The sequence below is a fragment of the Anguilla anguilla genome, chromosome 18 (assembly GCF_013347855.1).
Source record: "Anguilla anguilla isolate fAngAng1 chromosome 18, fAngAng1.pri, whole genome shotgun sequence".
In the NCBI taxonomy this organism is placed as follows: Eukaryota; Metazoa; Chordata; class Actinopteri; order Anguilliformes; family Anguillidae; genus Anguilla; species Anguilla anguilla.
Window position 1 is genome coordinate 22,461,889 of NC_049218.1, and position 19,506 is coordinate 22,481,394.

Genomic DNA, 19,506 nt, shown 5'->3' on the forward strand with positions numbered 1-19,506 from the left:
TGCATTGAGAGGTTCAGTAACCATTCGTCTCTCCCCGCTTTGTGTATGTAATAATTTAATGTACGGCTTTTTTTGTTTGTTTGGATTTGCAAGATACTGACCTCACTCCACTCGAAAAGGATTATTTCCCCTGCAGCCTCACTGAATGCATTTTCAGAAAATGTTGCCATCTACAGATTATGCATTTGCCAGAATGAATTATAGTGCACCTGAAAAGCATATTGTACAATGAGAGTAATGGAAATGTTGCGGACAGAGGAATTTTAAAAAAAATGGATTTAAAAATGATAATGAAAATGCAAGCGGCTTACTTGGGAAACACTTTAAGCTATTACCGGTAAGTCACTTATTCACAATGCCTGGGGGGATTATTCCTACGGACACTGGGGAAGTGGTGACTAATCACGATCATCTTTTTTTTATGAAATTCATTTGGAACGATTTAAAAGCGCATAAAGGATAAACTACACTGGGGGGCGTTCATTTCCTCTGGTCTCCATCAGCACGACACTGCAGCAGAACGCACGATCGCACGCACTCAGGGGCGCGGTTCGCAAAGGGACGGTTGCTTCGGTAACCACTACATCACCTCCTTCCAAGTAACACGCAGATTCCAAATTACTGACAACAGGGGAAAAAATAATAACCACTTTCTTTGGGGCCAGTGGGAACCAGGTCTTAAATACCCTTTCACTTCAAAACATATATTCTAAATGCAACAGTTTTAGATCCTGTTCTGTAATCCCTATCCACAAAGTACTGGTGGTGCTCGGTGTTGCAGTGAATAGCACTGTTGTCTCACAGCGAGTCTTGGGTTCAAATCCCAGCCAGGGCCTTTCTGTGTGAAGTTTGCATGTTCTCCCTGTGATGCCCCCCCCCCTCTGGATACTCCAGCTCCAGTGACCCTGACTGCATGTGGGTTATTACATTCTTTGCATTTGTCAATCTGGCAGAGATAGCAGACAGCATCCCGAAGGAATGACATAAGTGCCATGTTTTTGAATGGAGATATTTCTCTCTCTCTCTCTCTCTCTCTCTCTCTCTCTCTCTCTCTTTCTGACTGAATGGCATCCCCCACTCAGTAATGAGAGAAAGAAAAGAGAATGCTCTCAGAAAAAAAGTAAAAGGTTGCATTAGGAATTTGATAATGAGCTGAGAAAATAGACTGCGCACATCAGCTGGGTAGCTCCTCTGTGACGGGCAGGCAGTGATACTGTCAGGCTTTGGTCTGTCTCTTCAAAAGCCAGTTACAGTTCAGTAACGCGATGTGACCTCACGCAGAAGTCGAGAATAAGCATTCCTCGGCTAGGAAACATGAACGCAATGTGCTTGTGTGAAAACTAGCTGGAGAAAAACAGTGTGAGCCTTTAATGTTCATTTACAAAACCTTGCCCCCTTCAACCTAGACACCGTTTCGTAAGAACCGTCTCTGTGCTTATTCTCCCTACGTTCCTGTTCCAGTTGCCCAGCCCGGCTGTGCTTAGAGACCTCAGAAGATCTGAAACATTTGTGTGTGGAAGTTCATACATCTGGGGTTGATTGTTTGAGTAAATGTTACTTGTGTTGCATCAGGTGACAATAATTTTTTTAAGGCTTCTACGGAGGGTTCAGGCCTTTTTACCAGGGGCTTACAGGTGACCCAGGGTACCTGAGACTCACCTGACACCTGTACCTTAATCTCACCTGTCACCTTAACCTCTCACCTGTACAGCAGAAGTGGTGAAGCCTGGTGCACTTAGTTCACTTTTCATGTGGCCGCTTAAGTGAACACTCTTTAGACATGTTGCACTGGCTCTGTTTACAGCACTGCATATCGTTGGGAGATCATGCGAGAAGGTTTTTCCTTTTTGTGGTCTCTGCACAGGCTAAATAATAGACTAGTGGATGCCTTTTGATTCCACTGCTAAAGAATGGCGTGTAAGGCAGGCTTCGGAAGCATCTCAGTGGGCTTCCATTTGGAAGCGTTGCCAGAGATGTGTCCACACGCAGAAGTCCCTCCAGTCCAAACGCATGCAGTTTTGTATCTTTTGCATTTGGACATAGTGAGAGGCTATGAGCGCTCCCCAGGCGACCCTGTCTGCTGGCGCTTTTCTGCTTGCCCCGGGACGGGTGTGTAACTGGTCACTCAGGCTATGGGTTTAGCTTGGAAATCGCCGATCTGCTGTTTTTTCCTTCAGCCTCGATGGTACACCAGTTTCGCCCGTCAAATCCCAGAGCCAATTGGTGGGACTTTGTATTCCCATAGATGGGATATCTGCGGAGATCAGGAATGCCGTTGGGAATTGTCCCAATCTGCCGAGAGTTTGCAGTGTAATTAGGCCGGAGATCAATAGAATGAGTGGGACCTTCAGTGGCCCGTATGGATTATGTGCATACATACAGCTTAATGTATTCGTATTGTGTTTGTGTGTGTGTGTGTGTGTGTGTGTGTGTGTGTGTGTGTGTGTGTGTGTGTGTGTGTGTGTGTGTGTTTTCCGGTCTCTTCCCTGTAATTGGCGTGAGGAGCTCGCTTGTTTATTTAAGAATCCTGCCAGCGTCCAACTGCAATTCTGCTTCTTTTGTTGCGGACTTGGAAACTTTAATTGGTTCGGTTGCCATGATTAAAGTTTGTTTAGGTCTGTTGTTCTGCGGTGCTGTAATTGAAACGAGGTTAATCAGTGCCTCTTGTGAATGAACTGGTAAATCCCGTGCGTTAATGTGCGGGGATACGGGTCGTGATGAATCGCTGTGCGACGCACTCGAGCCATTTTATTGAACTTCCCTCTGTAAAGAATGAAGGCGTACCAGCCAGAGGCTCAAAGCCTAGTGTCTAACCCCTCTAGTTGCATTTTCTGTCAATTCAGATGTTATCCGTTTCTGGTTTATTTATTCATTCATTCATTCATTTATTCATTCATTCATTTGTTCACATTCATTCCGTTTTTTTTACGTTTAAAGCATGACTGTAGGTTGAAAAAAGAGTGTGTATTGAACTCATAGAACAGTAGTTATGGGGTCAAAAGCGCAGCAAATTAATGATGACATCCACTGAGAAGCCCTCTATAGGAACAAAATCCCCAAGTCACTGGCAATGAACAGAGCTGTCCTTGAATTAGCTGGGTTTTTTTTTTACTTGCCGAGGGAGTGCATTGAAAGAGAAAGAGAACGAGGGAAATAAGAATGGAAAAGAGAGAGCAGAACCGTTGGGCTTTTCTGAATCCAAATCTCTGTCTCCAAGGACCCAGCAGACCCAAGACATGCTTTATCAGCATGACCAGAGTTATGTTGTAAAGTATTTTTAATCATGACCCTCCCTTAGCCCCCTCTGTACACTAAAACAAAGAAGCATAATGAGCGGCATGTTTCCCTACCAAATATATTTATGAACATCAAACAGATAAAGAATAATAGAGGATTCTTTTGAGGTTTACACGCTGTACCTCATTTGGTGAATTTCTTGTGACACTTACACGGTGTTGTGACAGACTCTTCTTGCAGGATCTGTCTGCTCACAGCGACTGCACGACCTGTTCCTGCTGAACATTCAGGCCTTTCACAGTGCCCTGTTTCAGTGCTAACTGAAGAGCTGTGGGCTCTGGGTCTTCTTTGTTATGGTCTGTGTTTGTCTGGGATGCTTGACAAAATATTATGCCAGTTTAGAATCCCCGATTAGGGCCTGATAACATTCTTATCTGTTTGCTTGCATTCTACAGTTCTTGCATTGTTTAATCTCATTGGGCCTCATTCACGAAGCGTGTAGGATCACGTTCGATCGTGAACTGTGTGTAAGAAGGTTTCCAGGAATATTTCGGCATTTGTCTTTTTTTTTTCTTATTTGTATTTGTACCCTTTTGCTAATCACATGAGCAGCACATAAAATTTACAAACAGTCAGCATTCATCATCTTGTGCACCTGCGATATGCACAAAACCAAAGGTTTGTACATGTGTCATGAATCCCGTATTGGTTTTTCGTACGAACATTTTTAAGAATAAAAATAAGAATGATTTAAGAAAAGTTTTGTGAATGAAGCCCAATTTTCCAATAATTTATCTAGTTTATTTATACTATATAGTCTTGTTTTTTTGTTTGTTTAGTTTTTCATTTTAACGCTGTAGTTTTAAAGTGTATCCCATGCTTGTGTTTGTGAGCATCCAGAATGCTAACGTTAGCTGGTTGCTCTAATGTGTCCCCATGTTGTGGGAGTGTGGGTCAGCAGGTGGAGGTCGAATTCTATAAATGGCTCGTACTTTTTCATCGTCAAGGGCGTGGCCGTCCCTTCCCAGCGCGGGTGACAATGAACCCGGTCGCTCTACAGCAGGGAAACGTTCACGCTTCTGTCACGGTGTCAGAGTCACTGTGCGCACCTGAGTGTGCATTTATTCACCATCGCCAATGAACACAAGCCTACCTCTGCCTTCCCTTAGTAATATCACCCAAAAGGGCCTCAACACCCACTTTAACTTGACAAAGGAGAAGAGTCTTTACAATCGGCTTTATGAATGGCTGACATGAATGATTGAAGAGTACAATAATTTATTGAACGCTAACCTCACAAGATTCGCCAGGCGATATTGCCGTTAATTTCATCATTCACGGTATGAGGAGGAAAGCAGGTTTTCATTTGTTATTGTTTTGTTTTTTTTGTTAAGGCCCGAATGTCGTTATGTGTAAACAAGCTTGCGACCGCGAGTCTGACCGATGTGCCCCTGTCTCCCACAGCTCTGAACGAGTTCCCGACGGACATCTTCTCTCACGAGGAACGGGCGGAAGGAGCGGTGGCCTTGCACGTACTGTGTGTGAGTCACCTCGCCATCTTTCTCTCTCTTTCCCTTCTGCATGAGTCATCATCACACCATCTCTCCCTGTCTGTACTTCAGACCTGCTCCTGTTTCATTAATAACACATTCATATGCAAGGACAGAGGTTGTGAACGCCACTGGCACCATGTAAAAAGTTCAGTTTACCTTGAACCAGTCTGCAGGAAGGCAACTGAGCATGCTCCTCAGAGAGGGGGCGGAGTTATGCTGGACGAACTCCCTTTGTCTGGCAAATAGAGCCCGGACAGGTAAAGCAACATGGCAGAAACCTCTCCTGGTCAGTCAGTAGTCACGTCAGATCAGGGAAATGATGAAGGAAGTGTGCTATTTTCAAGTATTCAGACGTGGCCCAAGTTAGACATCATCGCCTAGCCTGTTAGCTGAGATAGGGACAGTAATATACCCCTCACTGACAACATGGTCAGCCAGTCATATTTTATTAAATGTTATACTCTCAAGAAAACAATTGTCTAAGACCTTGTCCACATGCCACAAAAGTAAAGCAAAAGTGAACATCCACTGCCACTTGTGTGTCAGGTCCCCATGATGTCATTTTCTGTGAGCGTCTCTGGCCTGTTTGATGCTTTATTCATGTGCACTCACAGCGAATCAGCGATATCAGCGGCTCCAGTGAGCGTAAAAAAATAAGATTAAAGTACGAACATTTTGTTGACATCTGTTCCTGCAGGCCTTACCACAGGGCCTGACAAGCCTGATGCTTTTCTATGCTTTTTTAGTTGTCTGAATAGTGCACCCAAAGTTGCTGTTTTGTAGTGCTTGTGAAGAAAAAGGTCTCTTATCGATAAGGCCTGTCTTATCGAATTTGCTGTGAGGATTAGTGACTTAAACAAGTTCTCAAGTCTCTGCTGACTGATTCAGTTTGTAAAATATCATAATCAATACAGCATGATGATGGTGATGATGATGATGAACGTGCAGATAAGACAACACAAACCATGCCCGTCTTCTGATGCAAATTAAAGACTCCATGATCTAGATAGCTTATTTATCTAGTGATATTTTCTTTTGTTGCAATATAAATTGTTGTTTTAGGTTAACATCCCTGATTAAATTGGCCTTCTGCACCTTCTTGGTGATATTGCATTTCTGTATTCCTAAGACTAGCACTGATGTTCCCCACTTCAGTAAGTCACTCTGGATAAGAGTGTGCATAAAGTGATTATAATGATAACAGTGATGATGATGGTGATTATAATAGTACTAATTGGGATGATTATAGTGATAATAATGATGATGATGATGATGCTGATAGGGATGGCGATGACAGTGAAGATTACACTGCTCATGAGAATAATTCTGATGATGATGAGGATGATGATGATGGAGGGATGTAGCTGAGCTCAGCTGTTCCAGGTGGAGCGCTCTTCTCCCTAGGTGTTCAGGCGTAAAAGCAGTGATGATTCACACTGGCACCATCTGCGCTTCAGTTTTTGTTTTGTCCCGTGTTGTTTTCTGACGCGTGCGAATGCGAGCGTGTGCGTGTGCAGCTGTGGCCAGAGCCGTCCCGTCTCTGACACCCCTGGCGACTTTAGGGACAGGCAGAGCTGCATCCGGCCCGACGTACAGGTGAACCCTCGTGTGTAAACATACTCAGAGCGCCTCCTCAGGCCCCTATCGCTGCACAGTGACTCAGCTACGAAATAAAGCCTGGAATCACAAAGGTGAAGTAATCCGGTCTGACTCCAAAGTGTAAAGATGCTCCTTCCTGCAGTTCAGTAAAATTGGTTTATGGAATTTTCAGGAGAATTCCAGGGTTCAAAGAGGATTAATTCGCATGGAAGTTGCTATTCATTATTGCCAGAGAATTTTAGATCATAAATATATAAAACCATACATTTCCCTTTCCTTCACCTTCTTTCTCTATAGTAAATGAAGAATGTAATAACAACTAAATATGCATAGAAAATAATATTAAATGAAAATAAAAAGGTAAAATTCATGTATTTGTATATAATGACAGAAAGGATTATGTTTGTGCTCAGAGATGTTTTGTATACTTTAAACTTGAAGCAAAAATAGTACATGTAGTGTACTATAGTACATCTATTGTACCGGGGAGACTATTATTGAAATGGCATTGTTAGTGTTACAGTTGCATTTATGGAGCACGATGTATGTTTGTTCCTCTGCCGCTGACTGTGGTCATTAGGAGTTGGTTATTTTTGCAGCATGGCTGTTCAGCAGTTTATTTGGATTCTTTGATGTTTTTTGGGGCCTCTTTTGTTCGCCGTGATGAAGCTCCCGAGGTATCGGAGGGCCCTGTGTAACTGCCGCTTTTTCCACGCAGCGCTTCCGCCAAATTAGACGCACTGATTGGCTAATGCCTCTCAGGAAACAGCGGTTTGTCAAGTCCCACGGGGAGTGTTCAGCTTTACTTTAGCCTCACGTCAGCTCGTCCCAGAATAGCTCTGCGAGTTCAGTTTTGCACAGGCATACGCTCAGCCAGCTAGTACTGCATAGGACCCTTTTGCTTTTTCATGCTGTGTTTCACAGGGCATTATGTGAGGTGTGTCCACTGAGGCTAGTCCATATCAGGTTTGGGGTCAATTCCATTTAAATCCAGCCAATTAAGGACATTATTTCTGATTGAGAGGTTTAGGCAGTGGTTGGGTATCACTGGGACTGCCCTGGAGTGGCTTTTCCCCGTATCTCTCCGACAAGAGTTTTTCAGTGTCTGTTGGCAACTCTATGCTGCTCTATCTGGTGGTGTGCCCCAAGGCTCTGTCTCGGCTCCTATTCTGTTTGTTTTATATATGCTACCCCTTCGGCAGATTATCAGTCACTTTAAAGGTATTTCCCATCACTGTTTTGCAGACGGTATACAGTTATAGCTTTCATCCAAGCCTGATAAATTTGATAAGTTGGTGGGTTTATATGCCATTAAGGATTGGATGGCCACTTTATTGCAGCAAAATGTGCACAAAACAGGTTCTTATTATCGCCTCAAATAGTATAGTAAAGGTTCAACAATGTATTGGTTCCCTTTCCTGCTCTTTTAGCTGTAGCCTTAGAAATGTCGGTACCATTTTTAATCAGGCCACAAACTTTGATGAACATAGCAGGTTGATTCTCTTTTTTTCAATTGAGGAACATTGCAAAAACGCAATGGTGTCTGAACCTGAGATGATTATTCATTCATCTCGCCTGGATTATTGTCATTCCTTTTTACAACCCTGGTCTACAATTGGTCCAGAACACTGCCGCTGGGCTTCTAACCAGGTCCAACAGAAGGTCGTACATCACACCTATCTTGGCTTCATTACACTGGCTTCGCATCAGATTTGGAGTTGAATTTAAAATTCTTGTGATTACCTACAGGGCTCTGCATGGGAGATGAAAATGCTGGACTGGCCAGTGTGTATACTGTGTGTAACAGCTGCTTCTTAAGGATGTGGGATTCAGGAAATGAGGAAGCAAAAGGGTGGAGGCAAAGGGCCTGAGCAGCAGTCTTTATCTGACCTTTCTTAACCTGGCTTCAGATCCGCTCTGAGATTAAAACTCCTTTTGCAAGCAAGAATATATGGGATTTAAAAAGAACTTTGACCTGCCACAAATGACAAACCTGCTTCTTGTCTTGGTTTATGTTTCCATTCCCAGATTACTAGTTTCCAGTTTGTATTCATTTGCTTGTTCATCTTGTTGCATCCAAAATTAATTTGTATTTTACCTTTAATGTGTGTGTGTGTGTGTGTGTGTGTGTGTGTGTGTTTGCATGAGGTGCATTTGTAAGTGTTAGTGCATGCATACGTAGGTATGTGTGTGTGTGTGTGTGTGTGTGTGTGCATGTGTGTGCGTTCTTGTGTGTGTGTGTTTGAAAGTCAGTGACTCTATGTTCTGCTCTCTTCTGCAGACAGTATACATGTTCTATGCCCTGGCTCTGGTCTGTGATGACTACTTTGTTCCCTCTCTGGAAAAGATCTGTGAGGTCAGTCTTCAATACAAACACATGTGAAATATATTAAATATGTTTTATGAAATGTACTCATATCAGAAATGCAAGATTTTCCATTTATAATATTCCTGCTCAGCTACAGTATATTCACTATGCTTTCAAATGTGCTGCAATGCACATGCATGCATGCATACATGTATACACAAATACACACACGAGTGGTGATCAGTGCATGCCCAGTAGCATGGTGTAAAAGAGCCGTGCATAATCAGGTTACTCAGTCAGAGGGATGGGTATGCTGGACACACGCTCCACTGTAATCAATCTGCCATGCCACTCTGCTTAACCCAGTCCTCCATAAGAACAGATTGGGAGTAACTGTGAGGGGAGGGGAGGTCGCCGTGGCGATGCGCGTGTAAACAAGCTGTGCGGTGCTGTCCCAGAAAATGTCTCTCAGCAAATTAGCAGGTTTTCCAGGTTTTTCCACATGTACTGGAAAACCTGGAAAAACTGGAATTTTTTTAATGCAGTTTTCCAGTCATGGAAAAGTCATGGCCAATTGCCAAAATGTCCTGAAAAACAATTAGTTGTCCTGGAATGATTGCACTATTGCAATCTCCCCATCGCCTACAATCACAATCTATATTACAGGTGTTTGTCACATAAAATGTCCTGGAAAAATGGTGTTTTGAAAAGAGTGGGAACCTTTCGTTTGTCTATCTGTCTGTCCGTTCATGTTGCCACCTCCAGCGCCTGGACCTCAGCGAGGATGTCGCCGGGGCAACCTTCATGGCGGCCGGCAGTTCCGCCCCTGAGCTCTTCACCTCTATCATAGGTGATGTACCCCTTACCGTTTACCCGCTAACAGAAAAGCAGCGGAGTGCAGCTAACTATTTGCAAATGTAATATATTTTTTAAAATATATATAATCAACACATTGTAGCACTGTAGCAATGTATAGCCAGATATACAAGTTATTTGCCACATTGAGGAACAGGGTAGTGCTCTGAGCAGACATGCACTAAACAGGCGCGCAGCAACTACAGGTTTCTCACCTCGTTTTGGATTGTGCCAACTGGGCATCAACCTCTGCTTCCACCATTTTGATTATACTTAACTGTAAACTGTAACCATGGCTACAGGGCCATAACCATGTGATCCGAGTGAATGAGTCACTCTTAATGCGCCCGTTCTCTCCCTCCAGGAGTGTTCGTTACCAAGGGCGACGTGGGGGTGGGCACCATCGTGGGCTCGGCGGTCTTCAACATCCTCTGCATCATCGGCGTCTGCGGAATCTTTGCCGGCCAGGTAACGACTCACCACTGGGTGGGTGGGCGTCTGGGGGGGGGGATTTTGGTGGGGCGGATGCGTGACGGGTGTAGGTGGAAGGAGTGGATGCGGTCGGGTGCTCCACCCCCTCCCCGTGCGGGTTATCCTGGGATAAAAAGGGCACAGTAATCCCTTCCATTCAGCCGGCCCCGGTGCAGGCTCTCTGCAGCCTCCCAGAAGCCAGATGAGAGATGCTTCTCATTATTCTCCCAGATCTCACTGCACTTATTCTCTGCTAGCCATCTGTTAGCGGCACGGCGGCTCGCTCCATAATCTCTAACCGCCGCTGCAGCTTCTCGCCGCTGCACATGCACACATGCCAGGAGTGGCCCCGCCTCCAGGATACCATGGTTACCCCAGAAACAAAGGGGGGGGGGGGTTCGGGGTGCCATGGTACACTCCCAGAATGGGAAACCCAAAAAATCAGCAAATAAATAAATAAATCCGTCTCACAGGAACCTTTATTCATTTCTTATTCTTTTGAAGTAGCCCTTATCTTTTCCCACTCAGTGCTGTGGTCCATTGAGGGCCCAGAAGAAGAGGTGTTCTGGTTCTGTGAAGCTGTGTGATCCTGGCATCTCACGCATTATTCAGTTCTGGACCTCTTCCAGGAAGCCGTCGATCATGCAGGCAAATTCTCGGCCCTGCTTTCATGATGTTACTTAATAAGCAGCTCGTCCCCGGCTTCAGGCATCAGGCTGATTCGCGTGGGGAAGCGAAGCTCGTTGACTTTATTACATTTCATTATTGTTGTTTATTCATTTCCTGCGGCAGCTTTGCAACATTCGCCGTGTTTGATCTCCTGATTTTAGATGCGCGGGTGTGAGCAGATGTGCTTGTCTCATCCTCTGAGTGTTCTCTCCAGAATAAGGCCTCATGATGCCAGTGCTCCTATTTTGGGACGGTCCGGCACTAGATTCGTCCTCACGGTACACCACAGCGGAAGGAAACAGCTCAGCTGCGTAGTGATGTTGCTCAGCTGACCGTGAGTCAGTGCTCTTGTGTTGGTAGTAGAATCAGCTTCCTGGCTGCCAGGCCACCACAGTAGTGCTGTTCTGGTGAGAAACTGGCACGTGCAGGTGAAGAGGTTATGACTCCTCAGCAGGCAGCGATACAACAGAACACTGGCTCTTAGAAGTGCTCTTGAAAAGCCTCCCGGCACTTTGGTCTCCAAACTGTGGGTCAGGACTCGCAAGTGGGTTGTGGTGGGGGTGACTGAGTTGATTCACGGAACACGCAGCAAATAAAGTAACCTACTGCATGTAATATACATTCAGTGGACATTTAGAGTGGTCAAATTAAACAATGCAGTTGTTACATTCACTGCACAGCAGTGTGCATACATTGATTTTGACATATGTTAAAGATATTTGAATGCACTATGTACTTAATGTACAGTAAGGCAGCGTTTTCATAAGCAGGACATAGAACGTGTATTTCTTTACTATGAGGAAAGAGCTGTTGTTTGAAAGTCTGGGGCCTCTGTTTTAGCTGAACAGTAGAGAGTCAGTAGACCTGCAAGTGAAGAGTATCTGCTGGCAGTGGCGTGACTTCGGTCTGTGTGTGCAGTCTGTCGGAAGACGCCCACGCCGGGCGATAGCGTGATGGGAGATCCGGAGACGGGGACCGCACGACGCACGCACGGACGACAACGTCGCCGGCGCGGTGTGGGAATCTCGGCCAAACGCAGAAAAAAAGAAACATCAATAAAGATTCCTGGAGGATTGTGGGATTACTGGGGACCGGCCGCGGTGGATGCGGGATTACCCTGGGTATCCGTGGATTTCAGCAGCGGGCGTGCGATTCGTGCGACCGAGTTAGCCGCGCCGAGCACGTGCGGACGCGCCCCGTCGCTCTCAGAGGTGTGGGGTCTGTCATGTGACCGCAGCAGCCAATTACCACTCTGCTACCGCTGGATAGGGCAGGTCTGTTTTTAAGCCTCTGAGACAGAGGAACTCAGGAGTTTCGGCCAGTAAAATCTGTCGAGTCAGAGTTTGCATGCAAAGAGACGGAGATAATCTCGACAAAAAGAGAAAGGGATTCAAAGCAGTCATTGAATACAGATTACACATTATGTAAGCAATAGAGGCGAGCCGTCGACGTATTCAAATCCGCTAATGCAATCAGGCTTTTCTCCGCAGCTTGTTCCTGTCGGGGCTTGTGCAGCCGTGTGAGAAGGGGGCGGATCACTCTGGCTCATTAATGATGCAGGAGGAACCTGCTTCGCGTAGCAGGGAGAACTGAGTGTGGAGGCACAACCAGGGGTTTAAAATGTACCACAGCTTTGAACGCTTGGGCAGATTTAAGGTTCCTCTGGACCGTTTTTTTTTTGTGATCTACTTTTTTTCTTAGACCATAAACACAGACACCCCTCCCCCCCAATCTCCCTCCTAGTTGCCACCCTCACCCTCCCCCCCAGCAAACACACCCAAAGACTAGTCCCATTGACCAAAATATTTTTTTAGTAAGTATCATAATTCTGTATTGACCAGCAGCTGCTGTTGCCTATGAAGAGAGTGCCTCCCCCCTCCCCACCAGCCAGCCCCATGGATCCACTCAGTAGACAACTCCCTATGCAGGGTTTCCAAGAACACACACACCCAATACAGCCTGGAGACAGAGTAGAGCGGCCCTGCTGGATTAAATGTTAATGGAGGATACGTGTGTAGAAGAGTGCAGCCTTAGTCCTGCAGACAGTGCTTCAGGATAATAGCACCTCTGTGAAACAATTACAACATTCTAATGATGAGTTACCTTATCTTTCTCAAGCCTGATCTAAACGTTCAATGTCAGTCAGTAAAATCAGATCTTTTATTGGTTGATTTTATTTATTGCAGCACCTCAGGTAAATCACTTCTTAGGTGGTCGACTGAAATTTGTAATAATTAAATTTACATAAGTGTAAGTAATTATATTTAGAGTGTAAGTGATATTAATGTTAGAAAACATTATATTCTGCACTGTTTGTAGAGCGTAGAGTGATTCTGAGCGTGTTGTGTTTTCCACTGTCTGTAGCATAGCAGTGTAGCATTACAGTAAATATGACATTTTTCAAGATCAATCTGTTCTGTCTTTTCAGTGTTAGATTTAAATAATACCCCCATTTTATACAATTAATTTTCCTCGTTCAACTTTTTTTCCATTAGCAGTGGAGCATAGTACGGTGGTTTGGGAAATGAGCTTGTAACTTAAAGGTTTGCAGGTTTGATTCCCAGCTGGCACACTGCTATTCTAGCCTGGTGAATTGCTTCAGTAAAAAGCCCAGCTGGGTAAATGGTTCGCCTGAATGAATGTGGGATCGCTGGGGACAATGTAAATGGCTAAATGTGAAGCGCTGACCGTATCTGAGTTCGCCGTGTTCTCGGTGTGAACGCGTGAACGCGTTGCCGAGCGACGTGTGAGTGACGGTGGGTGACGGGCGCGTCTCCTCTCTTCCTCTCTCTCAGGCCGTGCGGCTCTCCTGCTGGGCTGTCCTCAGGGACTCCCTGTACTACATCCTGTCCGTGGCTGCGCTCATCGCGGTAAGGGGCGCCTCCTTACGGCGGCTGTGACCACCTTCGCCTCCCTGTCCTCCTTTCCCCCTCTCCTCCTCACCTCCTCCTTGCCTCCTCACTGCTGCTGAGGCCTCAGTGTGTTTCTCACGACAGACGTCGTGCAGGGCTGAGGGCTCCTCAGGGCTGATCTAGGACCTGCTTTGCCTTGAAGTTCATGAAGGAGGAGGTTAGAATGTGGACAGGAGACTCCTGATTCCAGATCAGCGCTCTTTCATCAGATGGTTTAGCATCAGTGGAGGAGCTAGGAACATGTTTCAGTCACAAGGGTCTCCAGTCACAGGGGCCACAGTAGGAGCAGATAGATTTTTGATCCATACACTTAAATACATTTTTGTTTCCCTGTATTTAATCCTGCTCACTGTGCTTCCAGTGTGTCGCTTAATTAATGAAGTAAAATGATCTCACTCCCATAAAATAACAACAGGTGTGCTAGAAAGGAATACAGGAGAAAGTTGGACGCCGTACATGTATAGGAGACAGATTTAGAGGTGGATCAGAATATAATGGTGAGGCCTGTTTCTGGAGGCCTAAAGCCGTTGTAGGTAACCTGGTGCTGCCCTCTTTATTACTGCTATGAATTGACATGGAGCCAGCCTTTTCAGGCCTGAAAAAAGCCAGGGTTCAGCATGGAGCCAGCCTTTTCAGGCCTGAAAAAAGCCAGGGTTCAGCAGGTGAGACCCGGTCTGGCTGGCATTTTCATTTGGCACAGTTTTAGTTACACAGGACTTAGCTAAATATTGTGCTGTGAGCACAGCGGGCATCTGGCTAACGGCTACGTAGCCACAGGGTGGTAGTCAGACATGTTCTGTTCAGACAGGGCGATCCTGTGGTTCACCAGCCTGTTTCTGTGGCAGAATACGGCTGGATATGCAGTGAATTATGAAACACTGTTCTTCTCTTTTCTTCTGCAGTTTATCTATGATGAGAAAGTCTCTTGGTAAGCAGTCCTTGCTGATTTTCTATACTGGTGTGTGGTAATATAATACAGTTTTTGCTGTGAGAATAGTATCGGAAATATGATGCACATGGGACTGATGATTATTATTACAGAATATTGATATTCTATATACGTTATTATTACTGGTGATGGGTATTACTTGTAAATAAGTTGTATGCTGTAGTCCTGCAGTCTGGCGAAGCGTAATGCATGTTTGTCATTGCAGGTGGGAGTCTCTTGTCTTGATTCTGATGTACCTGGTTTACATTCTCATAATGAAGTAAGTCTGTGCGTGTGTGTGTGTGTGTGTTTGTGTGTGTGTCTCCTGTTTGTCTGTCTGTCTGTCCGTGGTGTGTGTGTGTGTGTGTGTGTGTGCACATGCACATGTGATTCTGAATTGTCGGGGAAATGAGGATTCATTTTTAATTTTTATTTTCTGAATCCAGTGGTTTTAACAGTCAATGCCCTCATTAAAAAGTTAAGCAATCTGTTGCATTCATCCTAGAACCCCAGCCTAACCTACATATGAAATATAATTATCTGTATAGACATTAAGATTTTCAATCAGTGATTTCAATTAAATGTCCTGGATTGCATTCAGCCTTAAAAGCAACATGATCCTTGTGGCAATGTTGGCTCTGACACCCCATAAATAGCTTTGTCTTTTGGTGTCTCTTCAGAGACAACTCTGCAGGAGGTGGGCCCAATAGATTAGGGTATCAGCGTGACTTTTTATTTTCCTTTGATGATTTGGTTTTTGGTTTTTTTTTTTGGGGGGGGGGGGGGTTGGCTACATTCTTAGAAACAATATCGTATTATATGAATCGTGAACAAGTTTGCCCTATCCAGTTACACTGTTTCTCTATCTAAGGCCATAATCGAAACGCTAGCCAACAGAATGTCTGTGTGTGTGTGTGCGTATACGTTTGTGTGTTTGTGTGAGCAAAACGTATATTTACCAAATCACTTAATGGTTGCTGTTGCCATCTCTGTCTCCCACGGATAGGATCAACACGCCTCTGCTGCGCTACTTTGAGAGCAGGAAGAAGAGCTCAGTGAATCTGGCAAACGGCACGACGAGCAACGCTGACATGGACGACAACTGCGACGCCACCATGGTGCTGCTCAAGAAAGGTATGACCTGATCAGGGTTAGGGCTGCAAGCACCCACGAGAGAGGAGACACATTGTTTCAACCATGACAAAAACGTCCTTCAGCAATGCAGTGTGTGTGTGTGCGTGTGTGCGTGTGTGTGTGTTTGACACAGTCAGTGACTCTATATTCTGCTCTCTACTGCAGACGGTATACATGTTCTATGCCCTGGCTCTGGTCTGTGATGAGTACTATTGTTCCCTCTCTGGAAAAGATCTGGCAGCTGATCTTGAAGCAGCAAATCATGAGATACAGATCCAAAAGAAACTGACCCAACAGCTGGCTTAAAAAAGAATAAAGTCTTGTTTGAAAACAATAGAATTACGTCCATTTTGGTTTATCCCTCAAGGCATAGCTGCCTGTGACCGTACCCAAGCCTGATGAAGTAAGAGTTACTGCACTGATAACAAATCAGCCTCAGGTGTGCATAGCTGTAGGCAAACATGTCGCTGTCCAAGGTCCTGCAATCATCCCAAGCTTTGGGACATAACGGGCAAAGAGGAGGAGCAGTCTTATTGCTTCACGTGTGTGTGTGTTTGGGCTTGTGTGTATGGTGTATGTGTACATATGATATCTGTGATTATGTGTATGGAAGATATTTATGTATGCCTACATGTTTGTACAGCATACTATACAGCATATCTAGGTCATATTAACGTGAGTTTCTAATTCCTGTGTGTGTGTGTGTGTGTGTGTGTGTGTGTGTGTGTGTGTGTGTGTGTGCGCATGTGTTTTTGTAAACGTTCCCCTGGAGAACCTCCTGTAGCGGTATGAGGGTGGGGGAGAAGTGTGGGGGAGTCCCTGTGGAAGCAGTGGGGGTAGAACACTATATACAGCGCAGCAGTGTAGCATTGTGGGTAGGGAACTGGCCTTGCAACTCCATGGTTGCAGGCTTGGGGTTGTAAGTTGTACCCTTGTGCAAAGCCCATTACCTACACTGTTTCAGTAAAATTTCAGCTGTATATATGCATATATATGTAAAAGAATGCATGTAAAGCAGGGGTGCACAACTCCAGTCCTGTGCTTGAGCACAGTGAAATCTCTAGGATACACTTGCAAACTGTGACTCTAGCTGTTGCTTATACACATGTCAGATCAAGATATGATTGGGCCAATTCAATAAATGTTGGGAAATGTTGGCACAAAATCCTGAAATGGATTGTTGTGCACCCTGATGTAAAGAATACTTTTTTAAAAGAAACATCCCATTCACATGGTGTATGGTACAATGTCTGCTGGGATTGTGTGTGTGTGTGTGTGTGTGTGTGTGTGTGTGTGTGTGTGTGTGTGTGTGTGTGTGTGTGTGTGTGCATGCATGTCTGTGTGTGTGTGTGCATGTGTGTGTGTGTGTGTGTGTGTGTGTGAGTGTGTGCGTGTGCGTGTGCACAGCCACTCTGCACATATACCACAGGCACAGCTCATGTGGAAAGGAATGCACATTACCCACTTTTAGCCGTGTCCCCATAGCTGTGTTACTGGCAATGCCAGAAGGTCCTTTAGCCAGTTCAAACATCATGAATGTATACTTATTGATAATGTATCATTTTACCCAGATAATTCATTCCTTAAATATTTTGGTGCATTGAAATTATATACTCACTATAAAATGATTTTTAACAATCCATATATTGGGGAGACTGTGTGGCGTTGCCAGAAGGAAACACAATTCTCATATATCATAGATCATATATTCCCATATATCAATCCCCCTGTGACCAGGCCTTTGATTCCCCACCATGTCATGTTCTGTATTGTCATCCCTTCTCTATCTGTAACCCTCTCTGATTTCCCACGATCTGAATAAAAAGAAAATATACATAGGGTGGCCAGACTGACGGCCAGTTCCTTTTTAAAAAAAACCTTTATATTCCTAAGGACTCAAATCCAATTATTAAAAATAATTGCATCGCTTACCAATATTTACCAGTGACATCAGCTGTTCTTATGTTGCTGTGGTAACTGGAATGTGGAAGTGAAATTAATGCAAATGAACTGAATGTTAAATATATTCATTGTATTAACTGGAAAAGGTTATTGAAGTTTAATTAATTCAGTCAGGTTTTTTGAAGTGGTTTCCTTGAATATCGCAACAAAGAAGCACTTTGCATTTGCCACGGTAGGTCCGTGTTCTCCCCTGCACAGGGTTGCTTCCTGAACCTTGGATTTGTCAAAAGCTGCCATATGATCAAATCCCGAGGGTTCATTTTAATGCATTGCAGGATAATGGGAGTTCACTCAATGAGATAAACTCCAGTGTGCAGTCTGATAGTTGTAATAGTTTGTAAATGAAATGTCAGTACACTGCAAATGCACTGCCCTTGTTACAGGGATTCCGCGTTGTATATAGGACTCATGCTAACGGAAAGATCTGACTGTTAAGATTTAGGTTCTCTAACTACAAATGAAATCTTAATACATTACCACTTTCATCTATGCTTAAATTGACCGTGCTAGCCCACGCACTCACAAACCCATCTCTGGTGACACAAAAGTATAAACACATAAGCATAGATGTTAGGTGTTGCCATCACTTTGGTGAGCAAACGTATTTGGACTCACACCTGCTGAGTGCCCTCGGCAAAGAACAGGATATTCCAAGGCTGCCTGCAGATTTCGAGACTGTGGCACCAACTGAACCAGCCACTAGAGAACTAACGGGTTTAGCTCAGTTCAAAGAAGCCGTCAGACAAAACTGCACCAAGTAATATGGAAACTGTCACGTGTGTATATTGATAAGTTTGGTTGCATGTAAAGTATTTGAGTTGTGTTGTATTTAACTGCATTCTATTCTGTTCTATTGTTTCTTATTTTTATTTCCTTTCTATAGTCACCAGGACCCCCTGGAAAACAGTGATAATTTTTACAGAATATATTATCCTGGTTAAATAAATGAAACACATGAATGAAATGGGCAGTTTAGCTCTGACCATGTGATGAGGCAGTTAACCAATCAGGTGCTAGAGTTTCCTAAGCAGTTGGGAGTGGGCAGGGCCATATTAGCGAGGGTGTCAGTATCCCATAAACCCTTCTGTGGCTTACTCCCGCTGTCTCCACAGCAACGTTCCACCACAAGCCGTCGGTGCTGATGGTGGACGAGCTGCTCTCGGCCTACCCGCACCAGCTGTCCTTCTCCGAGGCCGGGATGCGCATCATGATCACCAGCCACTTCTCCCCTCGAACCCGGCTCACCATGGCCTCCCGCATGCTCATCACCGAGGTAACAGCTCACCTCTACTTTCAGCCCAGTGGTTCTTCTCAATCCCCATCTTGGCAACCCCTTCTTTGCATGCTGGTTTTTGTTACAGTCACATCTGCATCCCTCTGAGCTGTTAATTGTCCTTAATTGGACACTTTTAATATCCTATGAGGTATGGTTTATACTCCTATGGCTATATTATGTCAAACATAGCTATGCACGCCGTAAATATTCACTTCCATCAAATAATGCTTTCCCTCAATGTGCAATATGGCAAATTATTCCTTATGAAACATTTTTTTCAAAGTGAGCGTGGTGCTAATTGCTGAAATTGTGGACACCTGGTCACTGAATCATTGATAGAAAATGCAAATGCATTGTGCACCTGCAATGTATTAACAAGATTAAGGGAATACATGGAAGAACTTAAGGACTTATGTTTTCAGCATCCTTAACTGATTGAGGGATTTGCACGCAACGAAACCAACAAAAAGCATACACGGGGGCTCCAGGACTGAGTGTGAGAACCCCTGCATTACCTGAACGCAGTGAACATCATGCTGCTTCTCAGTCGCAACTGACCCAGCTGCAGACCGGAGATGACCGGTCTGCGATGACCACTTCTC

At 44.7% G+C, this 19,506-nt stretch overlaps 1 protein-coding gene across 1 annotated transcript in view; it reads left to right on the plus strand.

Annotated features, from left to right (window-relative positions):
• Positions 1 to 19,506, plus strand: part of slc24a3 (solute carrier family 24 member 3) — a 67,364-nt gene that overhangs the window by 39,456 nt on the left and 8,402 nt on the right. The window contains exons 3-11 of the mRNA XM_035400822.1: positions 4,702 to 4,778; positions 8,671 to 8,745; positions 9,463 to 9,547; positions 9,917 to 10,020; positions 13,488 to 13,562; positions 14,507 to 14,532; positions 14,759 to 14,812; positions 15,539 to 15,666; positions 18,741 to 18,901. Of these exons, the coding sequence (XP_035256713.1) occupies positions 4,702 to 4,778; positions 8,671 to 8,745; positions 9,463 to 9,547; positions 9,917 to 10,020; positions 13,488 to 13,562; positions 14,507 to 14,532; positions 14,759 to 14,812; positions 15,539 to 15,666; positions 18,741 to 18,901 (785 nt within the window). The remainder of the gene's footprint in view (positions 1 to 4,701; positions 4,779 to 8,670; positions 8,746 to 9,462; positions 9,548 to 9,916; positions 10,021 to 13,487; positions 13,563 to 14,506; positions 14,533 to 14,758; positions 14,813 to 15,538; positions 15,667 to 18,740; positions 18,902 to 19,506) is intronic.